This window comes from Athalia rosae, chromosome 7 (genome assembly GCF_917208135.1).
Source record: "Athalia rosae chromosome 7, iyAthRosa1.1, whole genome shotgun sequence".
NCBI lineage: Eukaryota > Metazoa > Arthropoda > Insecta > Hymenoptera > Athaliidae > Athalia > Athalia rosae.
Window position 1 is genome coordinate 860,988 of NC_064032.1, and position 19,619 is coordinate 880,606.

Below are 19,619 nucleotides of genomic sequence, written 5' to 3' on the forward strand. Positions count from 1 at the left end.
AATCGATACCCGTTTGTCCAATCAGGGGTGAAAATTTGAATACTTCTATAATCCCGCCAGACCCCAAACGATAATTTTCAGAACGAATAACGCTTAAAAAATTGATTTCTAGAGGGCGTCAAGCTCGTCTCACTGCAGCAGACGTTGGCGATTTCAGTGTTCCCTTTTTACTCTCTTTCCACCGTAGGGAGGTGAGTGTCAGGTCTTTCCTTACTGAATTAGAAGATATTTCTGAAGTTAATATATCAGGCAGTGTTTAAACAATAGCATTCTGTGTTCTAGAGGCAATACCATAGTATCCTCACGGCAAGATGTGGTCCTCGATGATGGAAACCGTAAAAAAGAACCCTTTTGGTTCTCCTTTTATCACAGCTGACTGCCAGGCACAAAGCGGGGACGGCCAAACCCAAGCTCTTGTCAAAGGCAGATATATCGCAGCTGCCAACACGGTGGAAGGCGGTGAGTTCAATTTAATTACCTAGTCAAGTGAGCTTTTTTGATGCGTGAAAATTGCAGCCGGTATTTGCAAATTTTCTGTCACGGGATCAGGCCAAGATCTTCCAGGGCTTACAGATCGAAGCATTGAACTTAGATTGGTGTGCTGATCGATCGAGTAGTTCCCTGGTTTCTGAAAAAATGTAGAATTACTTAATGTCAATTATTCCGTTAAATTCTACTTCTCTTTTCATAAAAAGTCATTCATTTTAAACCTGTCCTTCGCGACCCTGAAGCGTGCCAATCGGGGACAACTGGTTGCATAATGACGGCCATTTTGTTACGAATCTTTTTGTTCAGCCTTGGATAAGAATAAAAATACACTTGTCTCTTTGTAATTGACTTCAGAATAGAACCGAATTTAAGGATCTATTTCAAAGTTGGCCCACAATTCATTGTTTGTCAATAGGACGATCCTTGAACTCGTTCTAAATTTGGATTTTAATTCAACTCGCATTAGCTGCCACCGCTCGACGCGATTCTCCGTTCGATAGAAATACGCGAATAAATCAATAGGTTTTTTTTTCTACTTATAACAGAAATGTTTGCATATCGCAACTAGATTTAAAAGAATATTATACGTTCTTCCATAATTTCTTTGATTTGCGTAAAATCAAATCAACGCAAGCCCCTGTGTGGCCTCTGTTATGCAAGCGTCACAACTTCCTAATCAGATTCGAGATTTGTTAACAGTGATTTGGATTAAAAGGGATGAACGAGAAAATTGCTTTTGTTAATTACATTAGGATTGATGGCCTTCAGAATTTTTCAAATGCCATCCGCTTCTAATGGAATGTTAGCGCTGTCAAATATTCGAAATACTTTTTACAACTCTCCTCTCATTCCTTGAGCACTAACTGTACATGTGATCAAGCATATTCAGAACTTTCCTCGCAGCTTAATAATAAATTAATCCATGAGATTAATTATTGCCACCAGGACCACGTGGGATTTACGATATGATTTTATGAACAATAAATTAAATGATAACTGAGAAGAACTTAATTTGTCCAAAACATTTCCTAAGTCTATTATGCAATCAGTGTCACGATCTTTTTCAGTTCAAGAATAACCTGAGAGTTGTTTTTCTCGAACTGAACAAAATCTGGTTGTTCGTTTACTGATTAGATAAAACAGAAATCTCATCTAAATAGTAACAAACTCCATTAAAATTTCCACTTTTAACATCACAGATAGCTGCGAGTTTGGCTCCAACAAATACTTTATGCTATGTGGGCTCGGAGGCATCTTGTCCTGTGGTATTACACACACCATGGTTACCCCCCTTGATCTTGTAAAGTGCCGGATTCAAGTTGACCCTGCAAAATACAAGTCTGTATTCACCGGATTTAAGGTATGAAAAAGCAATGTCAAAGTTGAATTCAGGAGTTCTCAATTTCTCGTATTGAAAATTTCCCTCAAATTGACAGGTGACTCTTCAAGAGGGTGGAGTCAAGGCTCTTGGTAAAGGTTGGGCACCAACCTTCTTCGGTTATTCGACACAGGGAATGTTCAAGTTCGGTCTATATGAAGTATTCAAGGTTTATTACTCACAATTAATTGGAGAGGAACTTTCCTATGAATTCAGGACTACTCTCTACCTAGTTTCTTCTGCCTCTGCTGAATTTTTTGCTGACATTGGTCTTGCTCCGATGGAAGCTGCCAAGGTAATCCTTGATATTTGTTAGTCTTTTACTCACCATTAAAACCAGAAGCTATGTTGAATTTCCCAGATTTTTTTCCCACCTCTCCTGAATCCCGAATGATCTCTTCTTAATGCGTGAGTCAGACTCGATCGTCGTGGTTATTGAATCAACTTAGCTGCCGAACTTCTTACAAATATCTTTGCACTTTTTCAGGTTAGGATTCAAACGATGCCTGGATACGCAAACAACTTGCGCCAAGCGCTTCCAAAAATGTTTGCAGATGAAGGCTTTGGAGGTTTCTACAAGGGTTTGGTACCCCTGTGGCTGCGCCAGATCCCGTACACCATGATGAAATTTGCCTGTTTTGAACGTACTGTCGAATTGATATACAAACATGTCGTACCCAAGCCACGTGCCGACTGCACCAAGGGTGAACAGCTTGTCGTAACGTTCGCCGCTGGTTACATTGCTGGTGTATTCTGTGCCGTTGTTTCTCATCCAGCTGACTCGGTGAGTGCTTTTTCGATTCGGTTCAAACAGAATTCAGCCAATCCTGTCATTCTGCAATTTTTATCCCAACAATGTCTGGTTATATTTTCAGGTTGTGTCCAAACTAAACCAAGAAAAGGGAGCAACTGCTGGTGATGTAGTTAGGAAACTTGGATTCGCCGGATTATGGAAGGGATTGGCACCAAGAATCATCATGATTGGTACTTTGACAGCCGCTCAATGGTTCATCTATGACGCTGTCAAGGTATGGCTCCGTATGCCACGTCCACCACCACCAGAGATGCCAGAATCTCTCAAAAAGAAGTACGGAGTTGCTTAATCGCTCATAATTTGATGAAGAATAAAAATAATTACGCCTAGAACAGAAAGCTAGACAGATTAATTTCGATCATTACCAATAACGGTTAAATACTGTGACTATCTGGTAATTTTTCAACAATACTCGTCCCACGAATTGAACCTCGTTTATCCCAAAAAAAATGCATACGTGGATTTTAATTACTGTTAATAATAACACCGAAATAAAACCAGATCGGTACAGGCTACCTATTCATTGTACTGCTCAGTATTTGTAGCCAAAAATGTAGTAGAAAAATTACATGACTATTGTTATAATTTAAATTATTACGATGACAGCAAAAGTAAAAAAAAAACCAACCAAACGAAAACAATAAAAATCGTCATGCAATCATTGCTGCTCTGTAAATAGGATGATCGCTAGAAATTAATTACTGGGTTCATCGTACTTGTTCCATTTCTTGTTAAATAAACGACGGTACGCAGTAATATGAAATAGTAACTCAGAATTATTATTTTTTTAAGTTCAAATACCATACCTTAAATTTTGAAAAATTCACAATTACCAAAATCAGCATATTCTTCATTGGTATACACAGAGGGTACGTATTATTAACAAAGATAACAAATAATTGAACGATCTTAGAATTTCTAAAAATTAACAAATTTTTTTATATTTCCTTCAAAGCATCAATTTTTATCTAAATGTACAATGAGATGCATGATATTCATCACTGAAATGTAAACTAACTTCTGTGAACATACGTATGTACTAGTTACAGGTATGCACGATAACTCTAAAAATAAGGACAAATATTTTCATGTTTCAATGACGTTTAAAATATGGGCTATAACAATACAGTCGAAGCCGGAATTTTACGATAAATTGAGTATCTTTCTTCCATTGAGCGTTTCTGTCTATAGATTCTAAGCAGAAAGTGTCTCAAAATTTTGACGCTAAGTTCTGCTTCGACTAAAAATACTCATGATTTCTAAGTAGAGGGCTGGACTACATACATATAAAAAAATAATGTTATCTTTCTATACGTGATAAAAAAATATTCATCTTCACCGATAGGGAATTTGCCTTCGGAACTGACCTAACTATACGAGAAAAAAAAAATTAATCTGTCATTTGAATAGCTCATGCTGTGTAAAACTCACGGCGTCATGTACAGCTGCAAATATTTTGAACCTTGGATTTGTTTTGTCCAATAAATCACACTTCACTATCTGCTCAAAAACTGGGCCTGAACAACCCGCTAGATAAATGGGGACTTCTATTTTTTCAAATTCAGAAGCTAAAAACTTCAAAGTATTTATACCTGTAGGATCAACGTAGCTAAGGGCGCTGAGATCAATTATAATACATCTTAAGACTTCTTTTTCATCGCTACCATGTTGATCGGGATATAATCCTCGTTTTGCTAATTTTTTTCTCTCTTCTATAACCTGTCGAGGAATGATTCCGACCAATCTGAATAATTCTGATTTCAAATGGCCGGAATTTGCGAAGTTTAAACCGCCGCAATAATGGAATATTTTTATTCCACAAAGTTCTGTCGTCTGTAATGAAAAATCAAAACAATCAAATGGGTATAGTCATTAGTAGTCCACGGGGAATTTTTCGCATGATTAAACTTACGCCTTTGAATCGGTTCAAGTCCAAGTACAAATCGGTGTTGGGAATGTGACCTAGTAAACACGTGTACGGCTTAATTGATTGCACGAAGATACTTGCCAACGAAACGAGCAATCCAACTACCAAACCAACGTCTATATTGAAGATCACGACAGTGAAAAAAGTAACAATCCATACACTCGCGTCTAATTTACTTAGTTTCCAGAATCTCTTCAACTCCATGGCTTGGAATAGCATACCCTTTAAGGCTACCTACAAGTAAACGGTATCGTGACCGACGTTATCAAAATTTCATGCGCTACATCGGATCTAATAATTTAAATAACACTTACAACAATGATTGCTCCGAGTATGCATCTTGGCAACGGTTCAAAGAATGGTCCGATCCATAAAAGAATCGTAAGTAGAATTCCGCAGGAGACTATACTCGCCAGTTGGCTTCTTCCACCCGTTGTTTGCTGAATCAATGACCGGCTAAGCGATGCAGTTACGGGCATACAAGAAAAAAAAGATCCAACGATATTGCTAGTTCCCTGTAAGTAAGCGACTGTACTTATTGGACACTTCAAAATTATTAATAATCGATCAGATATCAGTAAACGGAAAATTTACCATAGCGAAAAGTTCCTGATTTGAATCTACTTCGTAGTTTAATTTTTGCGCAAATATCAGAGCCATTGACATTGTTATTGTGTAAGACACCATGGTAATTGCGATGCTGTCCAGTGCAATGGAAGGCAGTAACGAAAACCTGGGAAGTTTTGCATCTGGCAATCTATGAAATAATGTTTTTTTTTTAAATTAATAGAATAATAATTAATGTGTTGTATAATTAAAACTGAGCGTCAAACATACCCTGTAGGAATATTACCAACGGTTGCAATACCATATAGTCCTGGTAAATTTCCATACTCTGAAACCAATGTGCCGGTGACAACAGCTATTAATTCAATGGGTATTGGTATGCTGCATTTTTTGGCAAAATATGGCTGGAAAATAATAACAAGTTTCACTTTGAATTCCTTCTTAAATCAAGAGCAACGCAAAGATGTGGAGTAAAATTTCATTTTCACCTTGAGGATTTCGTTATTGAAAACCATAATTATAATCGCAATTGTTGAGACTATAGCTGCGGTCACATTTATATTTGGTAGTTCCTCAAAAATGGCGATACAAGTCTGAAAAAGTTATGCACATCTGAAGTGGTGTTAGTAATAAAAAAATTACAGTACATTTAATTATCCTCGTACTTACAGCTGCTAACTTAAAGATTGACTTGCCCTTGTGTAGGCGCAAGCCAAGGAGATCTTGTATTTGAGACATGAGTACGTGTACAGCAGCACCAGTCGTGAAACCATTAACTAATGTTTCGCTAAGAAGAGTGCTGATTATACCAAGTCTGAATAAGTACATTGCTAACTGAAAGAAAATTGAATTTTGGCAATTACATCGTCAATCATGACCCTCCCTCGTAGGTCAGAAAATTATTTGCGTACCTGAATTAATCCCACCATGAAAGTGATAGCCGTGGCAATCTCTATAGGAGTATAATGCTCGGATGATAAACCTGTTATCGTTGTGCCATTTGTTTCATTGAATTTTCCTAATGCATCTGGTAAGGTTGCATGAGTTTGCACCGCCTTACCTGTCATGAGGCAGACGATTGCAAATGTACCTGTTTTGACATATGAAAAAAACCAAATGAAGTTTGTTGCTAAAATCACCATTTGAGACTACAATAAAATTTTCACTAGGAAAAGAGCGGACAATATCTACGCTCTAGGTTCGATTAAATTGAAGAAGAAACAGATGGTTTTAGTTAATATTGTTAAAATAGTACTGGTTGATCGATTCTCTTTATCTAATTTGTGTTAATTTGTGTTTACCCATGGAAACGTGCTTGGATGTTCCTAAAAAAAAGTATACTAATACTGGGAAGAAAGCCATGTATATGCCTACGACCGGTGGTACATTTCCAAGTAGAGCGTAGGCTAATCCCTGAGGTATATGCATGATAGCAACTGTAAGTCCGGATATTAAATCATAGGTTCCATTTTTTCTCCATTTGTAAGTTCTCAGCCAGCTCAGCGCTGGTACCATAGAGGTAATGAACGATCCACAGCTGTCTGGTGTAAGAACCTCTTTCGTATCGCTAATAACTAGAATTGGAAAGGAATGTACAAAAGAATTACTCCATTAACATTCTTTTACAAATAAACAATTCAATTTTTTGATCAAGAATAATGTAAATCCACTTTGCCAATGACTCGACAGTTTTGTTACAAATAATTGGCAACGGCCGTTTTCCAAACATACCATGTTTAAGAGTCACATAGATTCAAAATCTTCAAATAAATACTCACAGGAAGACTTTGGCTTCTCATAATGGTATGCTCTGTTCAGTGCATCTTGTTCGTAAAGAGGTCTGTTGACGTGTAGCTGCCTCAGTGCTCTGTCCTCTTTATCCATGCTACCTGTATTGTACCACATTTTCAAATTAATCGTCGTGAACATACGAACGCAGAAAAAATATAATTGATGCTCTCTAGAATGGTTTTTCAAATTTTCAAAAGATGCTGCTGTTTTCAACTATATTTGACATTGAGACTAGCTAAAAGTCAACTTTGCAATGAATCAAGTTCATGCACAGCTCCAAATATAATCAGTAAAATTGATAGCTGCTCGTACAAATCATGTTCTCTATAATCTAAAATCAACCATGGAGAGATAAGTTCTAATCTTACAAGACGGTGCGAGTTGTGTATATGGTGGCTTAAATTTTTTCACCTATGTCAAACTTTCAAAATATACTCGCAGAGATTTAATGTGATTCGACTCATTATCAGGCTACTAGTCTTAAAAGGTCTTTAACAAAAAGCTTTGTCAAAACATCAAAATTTAAATACACCTAGGATATTATTGCCTCTACATGACAATATTAAAATCAAATAGAACAATTATCCTCGCTTTCTCTCCTATTAAATAAGAAGGCCATATGAGATAGTTCAATTAACATTCAAGCATGATACGTGGTAACATGAGAGCAATAAGTTTATATAATTATAAAATAATATCGGCTACATTTCAGTGGTTTCTTTTACAAGAGTGTTTTCATTTATAATGATTTGGGCTACACGGTATGTGAAGAGGTGGTAAAAAAATTACTCAATGTCTCAGGTACAAGCCTTATCATTCTGTAGTTATGTAAACACTAAAATATGTGCCTATTTCCGTAGTGATAATTATCAAATGAAAAGTGACAAATAAATCAAACGTTCAACAGAGTTTGGGAAATGTCTTGATACCGACATAACCTTGGAGGTAAAACTTATGAAGTTATTAATTGTTTCTTGATGCATTTTCAATAGACATAGATCTATGGCACAAGTGAACTTTGACCTGTGTTAAAACGCAGGGTCGTTATGATTACCTACTTGATAAATTAAGCAAACTGTGCTTTTCTTAGTCATTCTTGATGATGCATAGCAGAGAAATATGAGTATAATTTGATTTTTAACTACAAGAGATTATACAACATCGAAATGTATTCATCGGACAACAATTTACTGTTAGTGTTTGACGTGTGCAAAGTTTTCAAGGAAGTGAGTGTGAGTACGGTAAATAGATTTTATTGTTAGTTGTTTCAACTTGAACGACAGAATGTATCCTTGGTTCATAACCTTGTGCTTATTTTTGCAATAACCTAGTTCAAGTTGATCGGAATAAACTCGAAGATATTCGTATAGGACGGATTACAGGGATCAGCAGCATATTAGTTTCAAGTATTCGAGAATGGTGATAAAATTGAACAAAAAAAAAACTGAAAAATTCTTTGTATTGTGCAGATTATGACGCACGCAATTCAGCTTCAATAACCGCATCTCGACTCAGACTAGAATGTGCATCTGAAGATGCTGTAGCTGCTGATCTGTCATTGGAATTCATTTTTCATTTAACTTTGACTGAATATTCGAGTCGTCGATTTCGTTCAAACCACTTGATAACGCGAAAAACGTTATATGTAAATAAAGTATATTTGATATAATAACGATGTGTAATGTGGACTGACGATTGATTAGCCATTTTTGTCTTATTATATTCACACACGAACTGTACATTATTTTTATTCAAAAACTGCAACGGTTTGCACTGCACTGCACCGCAACGCGAACAGCACGTGCAGCTGTCACTTTGAATATTGGTTTAGTATCTGTATCTGTTATTATTATTATTATTGTTGTTATTATTATTATTAGGATACAAAATTTCTTCTCTCTGCGCATGTCTCATCTGCTTAGGAATTATCGCAACGCGGGTTTGAAATTTATCAAGTAGATAAATTCAAATTTCTTTTTTCCATACCCTTCTCTCCGATTCACTACACTCTACTGCAAATTCTATTTTCAGCTAATTGTTTCTGGTAATAACCGAGCGAAGCTATTCTGGCGAAATTCTTAAGATACTTTATACACAAAAATAAGATGATAATCAACAGCCTAAACAGCTAAGTTTACAATACACATACTTAATTGTAAGATGTACTATAAATAATTATCGTTCGCTATTCTTAATTTTTATGATGGGTCGTTTGACGTCATTGAAGACGTTGTTCTGTCATCCCAGATAGTTTGAATTTATAACAAGTTTGTCAAGACGAGCAAACAATTAATATAATTGTTCCCAGTGAATAGAAACATCAAGGTTTTACTCAGCCGTTACCCTGAAATTAATCGTTGATAAAAAAATTGTAACTTTAAAATTGTTTAGAACACTTTCGCTTCATTCAAATTCTAAAAGATTTCTCATGGTCATCGATAAATTATTAAATATATCGTCTCTCGTTTTTTCACTTCTTTACTCGTCGTTTTCTATTCATGTTTCAGGGTACCTCATTCTTAGTATTATTCGCAATTACAAACTATTACGAGCATTATTTTTCTCCTTCTTGTGGTGAGATCACAAATTTTAATATTACATTAACTGAACATCAGTTTCGCAACTCACATCAAAAGATTATACATTCAATAGATCACGCCACGTAACATTTAATCTACACTTCAATTTTGTAAATAATAATAACAACACCAACAATGCTAATAATAATGTTAACAACAAATATCACGTGTCTCCTTAGCATTGACTTTGAATGATAAAAATAAAATTAAATATTATGTAATAAAATTATAATTTTTAATCACCTTTTTTTTTTGAATAATTATTTCTTGACAAATTGGTATCGAAATTATGTTCGCACTAATCTCACCAAAATAAATAACTAGTTAAGATAAAAAAAGCAATTTTGAAAATAACTATTTTTATTTATCAACTATTGTATCCCCATTTCACGGTACAGTTTAACATCGTTGTTAAACAAAGATTAATTATTTTAGGTAGGATTTAATTGAATAACTTCCTTATAATTTTTTTTGCTTCTTCAACATTAAAATAATAAAAATCGTTGCTGTGAATATCTGATCATTTTGCCACAACTGCGTTGGGGAAACTGAATCGGCATGGTTCTGGCTTGTTGTAATATACCAATAATACTTGGGTACATATTTGCAAAGATAGATGTTTGTATTCGTACTGGCTCTACGGTCAATGGATTCTATTTGTATTGGTGTATACACATTCAACCAAACCCCTGACGCAATGACCACTGGTCGCTACTTTTACAAGTGTTAGGCATGCGTTTGTGTTTGCTCAAGAAAATTTTTATCCTTGTTTTTACTGTAACTTTATTAAATATTTTGCTGTACACGGGACTGTCTACTTCAACTAAACTTCTTGATTTGATCAGTGATGGTCCGAGCTCTAAGATATTTTTTGAACATTTTTGTTCAGGCCAGCTATTTTTGAATTCCGATTTTTATTTGTAAAATTAAGAGCGTTTTTGATACTCTGAAAAAAAAATTCTAAAAAATCTATATCTGTAGCATAGATATATTGATATGGTTCAATATATCTATGTCTGTAGTGTTAATATTTGAGATTCTGTACATTAATTAGGACAATAGAGTTGTAAATTATGTTTTCAAATAATTCTAAAAGTTATCTAATCAGACAGCAAATTACGCCTTCGGATAGATTTGTAATTAGCGGTCAAGTTTCTGTGGGTATAAATATACCTCATCGTATATCATGGTATATTTAATATGCTTATCTTGAAAGGCTTAAGTATTGCGGTAGCGAAAGTTAATTATTTTGACTTTTCAATACAAACGATCAGAGGATTGCCAATTAGGGTCGAGTTTTCTGCTATTTAATTATGGAAACGAACGATCAGAAATTCTTTTTGGATCTCAAGATTAATTCAAAATTAACAAATGAACACGTTTGATTGTTATTTTTTAGATATTTTCAATAAAGTTTTGAACATTTGATAATATTTTTGTTATAAAATAAATTTTTTTTTTTTGTTATAAACATTTAAAACGCCGTATTGTAGGCAAGCCAACTTGCACGTGGCTGGAGCTTTTTTTTTTATAACAGAGGTCGCTGAGGGCACCATAAAAGTTATTTAAAAAGAAGCTGTCAAAAAGTAGCTGATGAGTAAAATATATTCACAAGTGATTGAATTAAATTAAACTTGAAGGAGTTTTTTGAAAAGTCTTCAGACTCTGTCTTTTACATAATTAATTACAATTTCTGTAACAAGTTGCGAGTGAAAAATCGCGGTGCTACTTCATGAGGTTATGCAACGTGGAAAATCGCGTGCAGCTATTAATTCTTTCTTGGTTCAGTGTACTTAAAATGATGAAAGAATAGACGAGGAATTGTTGAGGGTTGAAGAACAATTTTATAAAGTTAATACTGTGGATTATTTCTAGTAAATATTCAAAGATTTTCAATCACCCGTATTTACCTAATGCTGAAGTCTTACTTCATCAGCAAAGCAATTTTCATTAAGAAAATTATAATGCCAAAAATTTGTCTCATTTCTTAATTGATTTCACGTAGGAAATTAGAAACTAAGAATGTCAGGGGATAAAAATGCTCCAAACCCAAAACCAGGAGATGGATTACGCTCATTACGAAGTACCATGCTCTTTAGAGCTGTTAATTACGAGCTTTACGTGAAACCGGTAAGTAGAGTTTCCATTAATTGTAATTAAAGAATAATGCTCACCGTACATTTTTCTCTATGTTTGATCTTTTTGATGAAAATGAAAGAAAAAAATCCTAGGGTGAGATCCAGAGAGAGGATGTATTTATAATATACTATTCTGATCTCTTCTTCTGACTGAGATATATTATTTTGTTTTACTCGCAAACTGACAAGTAAACCCAGATGGTAATTCTCCTCGTCTTTTTATACCATTCACAATTACTACTATATCCAGTTGCTGACGATTCAATGGCTTTCGTTTGAGTCAACATACTCTCCCTGATAACCTTATTGATAAAACCAAGAAGTACCAATCAAAGCAGTTCATTGTTGTTGCTTTTTTTTCACATAAATAGGAAGTTATAGACACTCGTGACTGGATGGTAATTTACAGTCCGAGAACTTTCCCCCTTTTGATCTGTCTCTCGAGTCACATGAGCGAGTTATTCAGATAGTAATTGTTATTTCGTACTTTCAGAATGCGGTAATAATGGCTTTGGGTGTTGTGGCCATGACTGGATGCGCTGGTTACATATACTACATGCGTAGCAAGTACGAAGGAATGGGGTACTACTCTGCAATCGAAGGAGACGGCAAGGAAACCTTTAAAAAAAGAACATCAAAATGGAATGACTGACACTTCTTTTTTCCCTTTTGCTTCGATGAGGTATATTTTAACTGTAGTTAAATCATTTTCTGATAAATAAATACTTACTGTGGATTTTATTTATATATTATATATTATGAGTCGCCTCTAATTCATAACATATTTACATATTCATCTACCATTTAGAGTGCTCAGTTTTTGCAAACGTTACAGAGTATTTTCAATCACCGCTAACTGTGTCATTTCAAGCTTCATATCACTTGCCGTTATTGATTAATTAAGGGTGTAGTAGGAATCGCTAAATGCAGAATTAATACAGAAATGATTTGTTACTATTATTTTTGAATTTAAACTAGTTTCTTTTTCTACAAAGAAGAAATGCAATCAAGGTCTAAAAGTTGACGCTTAGTTCCCTTTTTTTTCAACTGGAAATAGAATTGGATAGAGATAATTTTGGCATTATTAGATTTGCTTTTCTTTTAGTAAAGTGTCAAATCGTTACTAAATTTCGTTGCAAATAAATTCCGATTACTTTGATTCTTTGTACTATTTTTCGGACGTTTTTATGTCCTCGAATTAACTACCCGGATGATTCACGCATCGACAATGAGCAGTAATTCAAAAGTTGAATAACTTCATGTCAAGTTTTGCTGTAAAACGTGGATGCTCCGAAAAAAATGTCCAATTATGAATTGATTCTTAAAATTTGTGACTGACCTATTTCACGCATATTCTCTATAACTCGTTCAATACCTTTTCCTACATCGTGCGACTCTGAGTTTTGATGTTCAGAGAGAGGTCATTTCCATCATGCGTTTGGGAATTGGATCACAGTATCGTGGATGGCTTTTGCCACATAATCCAAATTCTTTTCATTTAAACCACACATGTTGATTCGACCGCTGCGCAATAGATAAATATGATGGTGGTCCATAATGTGCTCAACTTGACGTTCTGAAAAATTTAAATCACTTTTTTGTTTATATTTCTGTATCTTCTTCTGGCTAATTACAACAAAGGTTTGTACTTGCCGTTTAATCCGGTGTACGAAAACATGCCAATTTGCTTTTTGATGTGTTCCCAAGACCCAGGAGTTCCCAGTCTTTGCAATCTATCATAGAGTCCCTCTCGCATCTGTTTTATTCTTCCAGACATCGTGCGAATATGATCCTTCCTGTGTTTTAGAACAATAATTTTTTCAAGTGATAGCAATCTATATACAACTACCAATAAAATTTCCATCAAAATTTACCATTGCTCAAACAGATCTGGATTATTTAAGACCGTTGCAACGATACGTGCGCCATGGTTTGGTGGATTGCTGTACATTCCTCGCACAATCAGAGTAAGTTGCGATTTAACTTGCACAATATCCTTGCTATTGGACATAACGACAACCAAATTGCCGACTCTCTCGTTATACAAGCCAAAATTTTTGGCAAAACTTTGCGTGCAGATCATTTCGATGCCGCGAGCTACAAAGAGCTGAACTGCCTGTGCATCACGCTCCAAATCACCACTAGCAAAACCCTGCGAGCCGAAAAAAAACTCAACTCCGAATAAGTGTTATTGACATTTTGGGAAAATAAGGAGGACATGAAAATGAAAATCGTACTTGATAGGCACAATCAAACACTGGAAATAGATTTTTTTCCTCGATAACATCTGCAATCCTAGACCATTCTTCAGTAGTTGGATCACAGCCTGTTGGATTATGAGCACAAGCATGTAAAATTATAACAGCATTCTCTGGTGCTTCTCTCAAGTCGGCCAACATGCCCTCGATGTCCAGTCCTCGGGTTTCAGGATCCCAATAACGATATTCACGTATATTTTTGAAACCTCCATTAGTAAAAACCAACTTGTGGTTTTCTGAAATTGGACTTTTTTTTACTCAAATTCGTAATTCATTTTTTCTTACTAACTTAATCCGTGGTATTATTCTTACCCCAGGTTGGTTTGCTGCAGTAAAACGTATCCAAGTGAAGAATACGAGCAAGGAATTCAGCAGCCACACGCAGCGCACCAGTTCCAGAAAGAGATTGAACTCCGAATGCTCGGCCTTCTAAGATAGGTGCTGCATCAGCTCCCAGAAGAATCTTAGTAGCTGCCTGACTAAATGAATCTAATCCCAATACTGGCAAATATTCATGTGTTTGAGTTTCATCCGTAGCCAGCGCTTGTTCAACTTGACGGACTACCGGTAGAACCCAATTTTTACCCTCATGAGTGCGATATGCTGGAATAAAAGAATAAAATATGAAAAAAGCGGAGCAAATGTATATCTTTTCATATTTTTGTCAATAAATTCCGATATGTATTATGTGACGTACAATTCCTGGCATAGCCTCACATATTACATAACAGAAACTAAATTAATACTAGGAAGGTCGAGCAAGGGCAAATATTTATTATCTACAACGGTTTTATGATACATAGATGTGAAGCAATCATGAGCTAATCAGCTTGGATTATGAAGCTCAATTTATTATTTTTTTTGTTTCAACTCAGTTAAGAATAAGATAACACACGTCTTCGGACTAATAGAATTTGATTTTTCTAATGAATTCTTTTATAATACTCTCTCTAGTTGATTCAAAAAACCAAAATGAGACGTACCGCCTACGGTCAAATTGACCTTGTTCTCATGGGGATCGCTCTGGAAGACCTTCTGAAGGGCAAATACTTCAATCGGAGGACCTAGTTTCACCTCGGTGAATCTGCTCGGCATTTTAACGGTGTTTTAACTGAAATTTAATGAGTAAATATTGGTTTAATCTTGACATTTTCTACTATGATTCTCACAAATTTGCTTACTGATAAAAATTTTAACTTCAAACACAAAAATGTAAGGCGACGTGATAAAATCGCTGGAGATCTCTTTCTGACGTATACACTGGGCGTGATGGGCGTAATGATAGGCCGGACGAGACTACGAAAAATATGAAAGTATCTGCGTATCTACGTCACTGATGTAGAATCGTAATCATCAAACATGTATAGTAAAAAGAAAATACCTACCTAAAGTAAATATAGCTACCAATACTTACCAGCACGATAAGAACTTTTATGTAACTTTTGCGGTGGCTTCCTATTTTTCTAAACGTCAAGTGTTCACACGACCATCAAAACGCACGTGTTTCCGGTCATGTATTCCTAGATTTTTTCAAAATTAAAATTAGAAGAGGATAATCTTAGTCTGGTCTGACTTACATAAAAAATAATTCTCTCTACTGTCGCTGGTCTGTGAGTTTAGATTTTTATTCTCTCTACTGAAAGATTGAACAGGAGAATTTAATTACAAAATATTTGATGAAAATCTTTACCGTACAATTGCCGAACGATCTTCTGAGATTGTCTGATGATTTCCAAAAATCATTGAACGGGAAATTCACTGTGTCCGATATTCATTCTGTTCCTTTTTTCCGTTTAAGGTTAGCAGAATCTTGTTAATAGCAATTTTCATTGGGTATTTCCACTGTGTCCATAATTCGATAGCAGCTCCCTAGCCAATGGATATTCTTAAAATACATATCGGGTGTAAAAAAGCAATGGGAAGAGCATAAAATGGTCATGATAAAATGTACGGCTCGTCTGCATTTCAAAGGATTTCAGGGTGAATTCGCTTGGGAAATTTACTGATGAATAACGTGAGATAATTATCTCAGGTTGCGTGTAATATGGAGAGCATTTGATGAAGAAATTTGAACGGAGATAGCTCCATGTTAGAAGTAATTTCCTTTTTTTAAAATATTTGACCATTTGACAGCAAGCAAGCGAGTGTTGGTGGGGGTGTTTGACGCCATATTGGCAACTTGTGACTTTTGGAAGACAGCGAGTAAAAAATAACCAAACTTATTTCGAGTTTATTGGGAAATAATGGCTTGGAGATATTTTAATTAATTTACTCACGCGTTGTCAAGCCCCATAATCTACAGTCCTGAGGAAATTATAAGTCTGTTTCGACCGTACGTGCTAAATCTGAAACATGGTGAGTAATAATTGACCGTATTTTATTCTTGTTGTTGATCACTCATTCAATCGGCATTTTATACTTACTCTAATTTATTATATTTAAAAAATTTTTTATCGCCAGAGTTTCTTTGGGTTTGGGCAGTCTGCCGAGATTGAAATCATTCTAGATGGTGGCGAAACAAGAAAAACAGCAGACATCAAATCTGAGGATGGCAAGAAAGAACGTCACCTACTTTACTATGACGGTGAAACTGTCTCCGGAAAGGTACCACAATTGACTATTTTTTTGCAAGTTTCATCATCGTTCCATCAGGCCCTCAAATAACCTGCAAGATATGTCTTTCACACTCCGCTTGTCACATGCCCAAGAGAATATCGATCAACTTGTCGACATCCGAATACTTTTTTACTTGGTCAATGTGATTACCACAAACATCCATTTCTCATTCATTTGCTTTTCAATAATCCATATTTTGTGTGAAATTAAGTGAATCCCGTTTGTTTCACAGATAAATGTGAGCCTTAGGAAAGCCGGTAAACTGGAACACCAGGGAGTGAAGGTTGAGTTTATCGGACAGATTGAATTGTATTATGACAGAGGTAATCACCATGAGTTTACAAGCCTGGTTAAAGAGTTGGCGAGACCTGGAGAATTAACGCACAATACTGTGTACCCTTTTGAGTTTGCAAATGTTGAAAAACCATTCGAAAGTTACACCGGATCTAATGTCAGGCTAAGATATTTTCTCAGAGTAACAATTGTCCGGAGGCTCAGCGACGTCGTTAAAGAGTCCGAATTGGTGGTACACACTCTCAGCTCATATCCCGATATGAATAATCCTATAAAAATGGAAGTCGGAATTGAAGATTGCTTACACATTGAATTCGAGTACAACAAAAGCAAGTGAGTTACATAAAATAATTCATTTGTTAAGATGTTCATTGCCTGATTCATTTTAAGGTATCATCTGAAGGATGTGATAGTGGGAAAAATCTATTTCTTGCTAGTCAGAATAAAAATCAAACACATGGAGATAGCGATTATTAAAAGAGAAAGCACCGGCTCTGGTAACTATGTGACACGTTGAAATAATATCTGCTTTTTAGCTACGGGATACGCGGCGAACTCTATATGATTAATGTTTATGTATTGTTTCTTCTGATTACACAGTATCAATAGTGCTAGACACGCCCCTAATTATAGCTTGAAAAGATTATGCTTACTAATGTGCTTGTTTGCAACGCCGCAGCACACCCGTGAATCATATGTTTCAGACAACTGTTGGGTTTTTTTGGTTTTTTATTTTCTATTATTTCCTCTAGAAAAAATGTATCGCTCGTCGCATTTAGAAAACAGCGAATGAACTGTTCCTTTTTTTTTTCCTCATTCGAAAGATCGCAATTAAACAATGCTATATTTATAACTAGATAACATATTTGCAGGGCAACACACGTTCACTGAAAACGAAACGATAGCCAAATATGAAATAATGGACGGAGCACCTGTCAGAGGTGAATCTATTCCAATTAGAGTATTTCTTGCTGGATACGACCTTGCTCCTACGATGCGTGATATCAATAAGAAGTTCAGCGTAAAGTACTATCTCAATTTGGTTCTAATGGACGAGGAAGATCGGCGGTATTTCAAGCAACAGGTTAGTCCAACGTAACCTTATGGTGCACCCATAGCTAAAATTTACGCGTTGTTTGCTCCGTGGGTGTCATGAATGCGTTCCGACGATCTTTGCAGGAAATAACGTTATGGAGAAAGGGTGAAAAGAGTCGTAAATCACAATCCGCTTCGCCCCACATGCCATCGCATCTTGTTTCTGCGGAGACAGGTTTTCCACAGGGTGTTGCTTCGAATGGACCTCCGTCAGGAGGGTCTGGACCTGAGCCTCAGAACAGTATTAGCGGTACAGATGAGATTCAGGCTCCGATAGAGGGAATGACACGGGAAGAAGGTGACGGAGAGGGAGAGAAAGAATCCAGCCCAGAGAACAATAATTGAATAATGTCAAAACTCTCTAAGATTTTGTAAAGTTTAACTAAACAAAAAAAAGAAGAGAAAAAGAACAACAGAAAAAATCTAAACATACCGAAAGGGCAGAGTCCAGTTCACTTCAAATCAAGATTACTAAAGAAAAAATGTTATTTCAATGAATCTGAATAGGAGGTGAGGATAGTTACTTCGAGCGAAATGCGAGCGATGGTGATACAAGGAAATAATAATTCTTACTTTAGGTAATTTTGCATCTGAACAGAGTGTTTCGTACATGTAATCTAATGATACACAACAATATTATCATAAGTAGCATATAAACTTACCCAACGTTGCGTTCAAGTGAGTGGTTTTGTAGTAGATAACTTTCCAAAAGAACTACGGCCACTCGTTTATTGTCATTTTATAACGTCCCATATATTGCCCAAAAATTGACCCGGGAATTGAGTTGATCGCATAATATTATTGAGTCTCAAAACTTCTTTAGGTTCTGCGAATTGAAATTTATTAATTTTTCATCTGTTATTTGTTGACCAAAAAGAAAAGAAAAGAAAAAAAATTCTAATTATGAATCATTGTAATTGTCAAATATTGTATATATATATATTATTATATCATATGCAACTAGTTGTATATTTTATCGTCCTAATAATTATATTATGAAGATATGCCAGATTTCAATGTAGTATTTATTTCATTTTCCTCGAATATTTGGGGTCGGTCAATGCTTTTTAGTTCCCCGCAAAGGTATTGACCGACCCCAAATATTCGAGGAAAACCAAAAAATTACCGACTACTGCCTCCGATTTCCGAGGAAAACCGAAGAATCCCGACTGACTCCGAGGCGACGAAATTTTAAAAAATTTGGAAAAAATCAGAAAAAAATAGAAAAAAATTAGAAAACGATCAGGAATTAATCCAGGACGATATAAATTCATGAGGCGCATCGAAGGACTCGTGGAGATGTGCTCATTGAATAAATAATTCAAAAATGGATAAAAAAAAACCGATTAAAGACTGGGAAAAACCTCAACATGAATTTAAGATAAAGTGACATTGCCTGCATATTATTGGACGCTAGCAGGACATAGATGGGATCCTGTTATTGATTAAAAATTAATAAAGAAATTAAGAAAGATCCAGGAGACACGGCGAAAAGAATAAAGAATGATGATAATTCGAGGATTTTTTTGTATTTGGATCTTTTGAGAATCATTTCCAAGGATAGCATTCATGTAGCTAAACTATTTTACAATTTCAACACGGATTTCGGGAATATTCCACTACACCAGTGAGATAGAAAGAGAAAATATATCTCGTCGGCTCGTTTTTCGGCG

General features: G+C 35.5%; 5 protein-coding genes and 2 long non-coding RNA genes across 15 annotated transcripts; 4 read left to right on the forward strand and 3 right to left on the reverse strand.

Moving 5' to 3' along the window:
* Nucleotides 1-112: 112 nt before the first annotated feature.
* On the forward strand, nt 113-3,437 carry LOC105693718 (phosphate carrier protein, mitochondrial-like). The gene is made up of 6 exons (XM_012413825.3): nt 113-191; nt 283-459; nt 1,689-1,849; nt 1,926-2,162; nt 2,355-2,651; nt 2,743-3,437. The coding sequence occupies exons 2-6, from the start codon at nt 312-314 to the stop codon at nt 2,968-2,970; spliced, it is 1,071 nt and encodes a 356-aa protein (XP_012269248.2). The 5' UTR covers nt 113-191; nt 283-311; the 3' UTR covers nt 2,971-3,437.
* Nucleotides 3,438-3,596: 159 nt separating this feature from the next.
* On the reverse strand, nt 3,597-12,183 carry LOC105693714 (solute carrier family 26 member 6-like). 5 transcript variants are annotated; one of them, XM_020856802.2, is made up of 11 exons: nt 11,720-12,183; nt 6,954-7,064; nt 6,477-6,749; nt 6,087-6,265; nt 5,845-6,009; nt 5,664-5,768; nt 5,446-5,579; nt 5,203-5,365; nt 4,923-5,123; nt 4,594-4,842; nt 3,597-4,514 (listed from the first exon to the last, which is right to left on the reverse strand). In XM_020856802.2, the coding sequence occupies exons 1-11, from the start codon at nt 11,724-11,726 to the stop codon at nt 4,080-4,082; spliced, it is 2,022 nt and encodes a 673-aa protein (XP_020712461.2). In that variant the 5' UTR covers nt 11,727-12,183; the 3' UTR covers nt 3,597-4,079. The 5 variants fall into 5 exon arrangements, with proteins under 5 accessions (XP_020712461.2, XP_020712462.2, XP_012269237.2 ...); XM_020856803.2 differs by lacking the exon at nt 11,720-12,183 and adding an exon at nt 9,789-10,321; XM_012413814.3 differs by lacking the exon at nt 11,720-12,183 and adding an exon at nt 8,660-8,937.
* On the forward strand, nt 8,062-9,771 carry LOC125501822. The gene is made up of 2 exons (XR_007279523.1): nt 8,062-8,198; nt 8,998-9,771. It is a non-coding gene; the product is annotated as an uncharacterized LOC125501822 (long non-coding RNA).
* LOC105693682 (small integral membrane protein 8) lies at nt 11,090-12,424 on the forward strand. 2 transcript variants are annotated; one of them, XM_020856805.2, is made up of 3 exons: nt 11,090-11,419; nt 11,551-11,675; nt 12,177-12,424. In XM_020856805.2, the coding sequence occupies exons 2-3, from the start codon at nt 11,568-11,570 to the stop codon at nt 12,333-12,335; spliced, it is 267 nt and encodes an 88-aa protein (XP_020712464.1). In that variant the 5' UTR covers nt 11,090-11,419; nt 11,551-11,567; the 3' UTR covers nt 12,336-12,424. The 2 variants fall into 2 exon arrangements, with proteins under 2 accessions (XP_020712464.1, XP_020712465.1); XM_020856806.2 differs by having other exon boundaries at nt 11,090-11,396.
* On the reverse strand, nt 12,403-15,769 carry LOC105693715 (aspartate aminotransferase, cytoplasmic). Of its 2 annotated transcripts, XM_012413818.3 has the most exons (8): nt 15,632-15,769; nt 15,356-15,461; nt 14,925-15,052; nt 14,254-14,544; nt 13,921-14,177; nt 13,558-13,835; nt 13,337-13,479; nt 12,403-13,259 (listed from the first exon to the last, which is right to left on the reverse strand). In XM_012413818.3, exons 3-8 carry the CDS (start codon nt 15,034-15,036, stop codon nt 13,114-13,116), a joined length of 1,227 nt encoding a protein of 408 aa, XP_012269241.1. In that variant the 5' UTR covers nt 15,037-15,052; nt 15,356-15,461; nt 15,632-15,769; the 3' UTR covers nt 12,403-13,113. The 2 variants fall into 2 exon arrangements, with proteins under 2 accessions (XP_012269241.1, XP_012269240.1); XM_012413817.3 differs by lacking the exons at nt 15,356-15,461; nt 15,632-15,769 and adding an exon at nt 15,123-15,243.
* LOC105693716 (vacuolar protein sorting-associated protein 26B-like) lies at nt 15,439-19,278 on the forward strand. Of its 3 annotated transcripts, none has more exons than XM_012413824.4 (7): nt 15,439-15,551; nt 16,075-16,296; nt 16,402-16,545; nt 16,790-17,184; nt 17,242-17,348; nt 17,724-17,935; nt 18,031-19,278. In XM_012413824.4, the coding sequence occupies exons 2-7, from the start codon at nt 16,294-16,296 to the stop codon at nt 18,289-18,291; spliced, it is 1,122 nt and encodes a 373-aa protein (XP_012269247.1). In that variant the 5' UTR covers nt 15,439-15,551; nt 16,075-16,293; the 3' UTR covers nt 18,292-19,278. The 3 variants fall into 3 exon arrangements, with proteins under 3 accessions (XP_012269247.1, XP_012269246.1, XP_012269243.1); XM_012413823.4 differs by having other exon boundaries at nt 15,524-15,547; XM_012413820.4 differs by lacking the exon at nt 15,439-15,551 and having other exon boundaries at nt 16,068-16,296.
* On the reverse strand, nt 16,403-16,826 carry LOC125501824. Its single transcript, XR_007279527.1, has 2 exons — nt 16,708-16,826; nt 16,403-16,606 (listed from the first exon to the last, which is right to left on the reverse strand). It is a non-coding gene; the product is annotated as an uncharacterized LOC125501824 (long non-coding RNA).
* Nucleotides 19,279-19,619: the final 341 nt, after the last annotated feature.

Bases quoted from the DNA above. Each gene is read 5' to 3' on its own strand.
- LOC105693718 (XM_012413825.3), top strand. From the start codon at position 312: ATGTGGTCCTCGATGATGGAAACCGTAAAAAAGAACCCTTTTGGTTCT. The intron at 460-1,688 runs GTGAGTTCAATT...TTAACATCACAG, and splicing joins TGCCAACACGGTGGAAGGCG to ATAGCTGCGAGTTTGGCTCC. The intron at 1,850-1,925 runs GTATGAAAAAGC...TCAAATTGACAG, and splicing joins CTGTATTCACCGGATTTAAG to GTGACTCTTCAAGAGGGTGG.
- LOC105693714 (XM_012413813.3), bottom strand. From the start codon at position 8,535: ATGAATTCCAATGACAGATCAGCAGCTACAGCATCTTCAGATGCACAT. The intron at 5,366-5,445 runs GTATGTTTGACG...ATTATTTCATAG, and splicing joins GTTGGTAATATTCCTACAGG to ATTGCCAGATGCAAAACTTC. The intron at 4,843-4,922 runs GTAAGTGTTATT...GTTTACTTGTAG, and splicing joins TACTCGGAGCAATCATTGTT to GTAGCCTTAAAGGGTATGCT.
- LOC105693682 (XM_020856805.2), top strand. From the start codon at position 11,568: ATGTCAGGGGATAAAAATGCTCCAAACCCAAAACCAGGAGATGGATTA. The intron at 11,676-12,176 runs GTAAGTAGAGTT...TCGTACTTTCAG, and splicing joins ACGAGCTTTACGTGAAACCG to AATGCGGTAATAATGGCTTT.
- LOC105693715 (XM_012413818.3), bottom strand. From the start codon at position 15,036: ATGCCGAGCAGATTCACCGAGGTGAAACTAGGTCCTCCGATTGAAGTA. The intron at 13,480-13,557 runs GTAAATTTTGAT...TCTAAAACACAG, and splicing joins CCAGATCTGTTTGAGCAATG to GAAGGATCATATTCGCACGA. The intron at 13,260-13,336 runs GCAAGTACAAAC...TAAATTTTTCAG, and splicing joins TTCGTACACCGGATTAAACG to AACGTCAAGTTGAGCACATT.
- LOC105693716 (XM_012413824.4), top strand. The intron at 17,349-17,723 runs GTAACTATGTGA...ACATATTTGCAG, and splicing joins AAGAGAAAGCACCGGCTCTG to GGCAACACACGTTCACTGAA. The intron at 17,936-18,030 runs GTTAGTCCAACG...CGATCTTTGCAG, and splicing joins GGCGGTATTTCAAGCAACAG to GAAATAACGTTATGGAGAAA.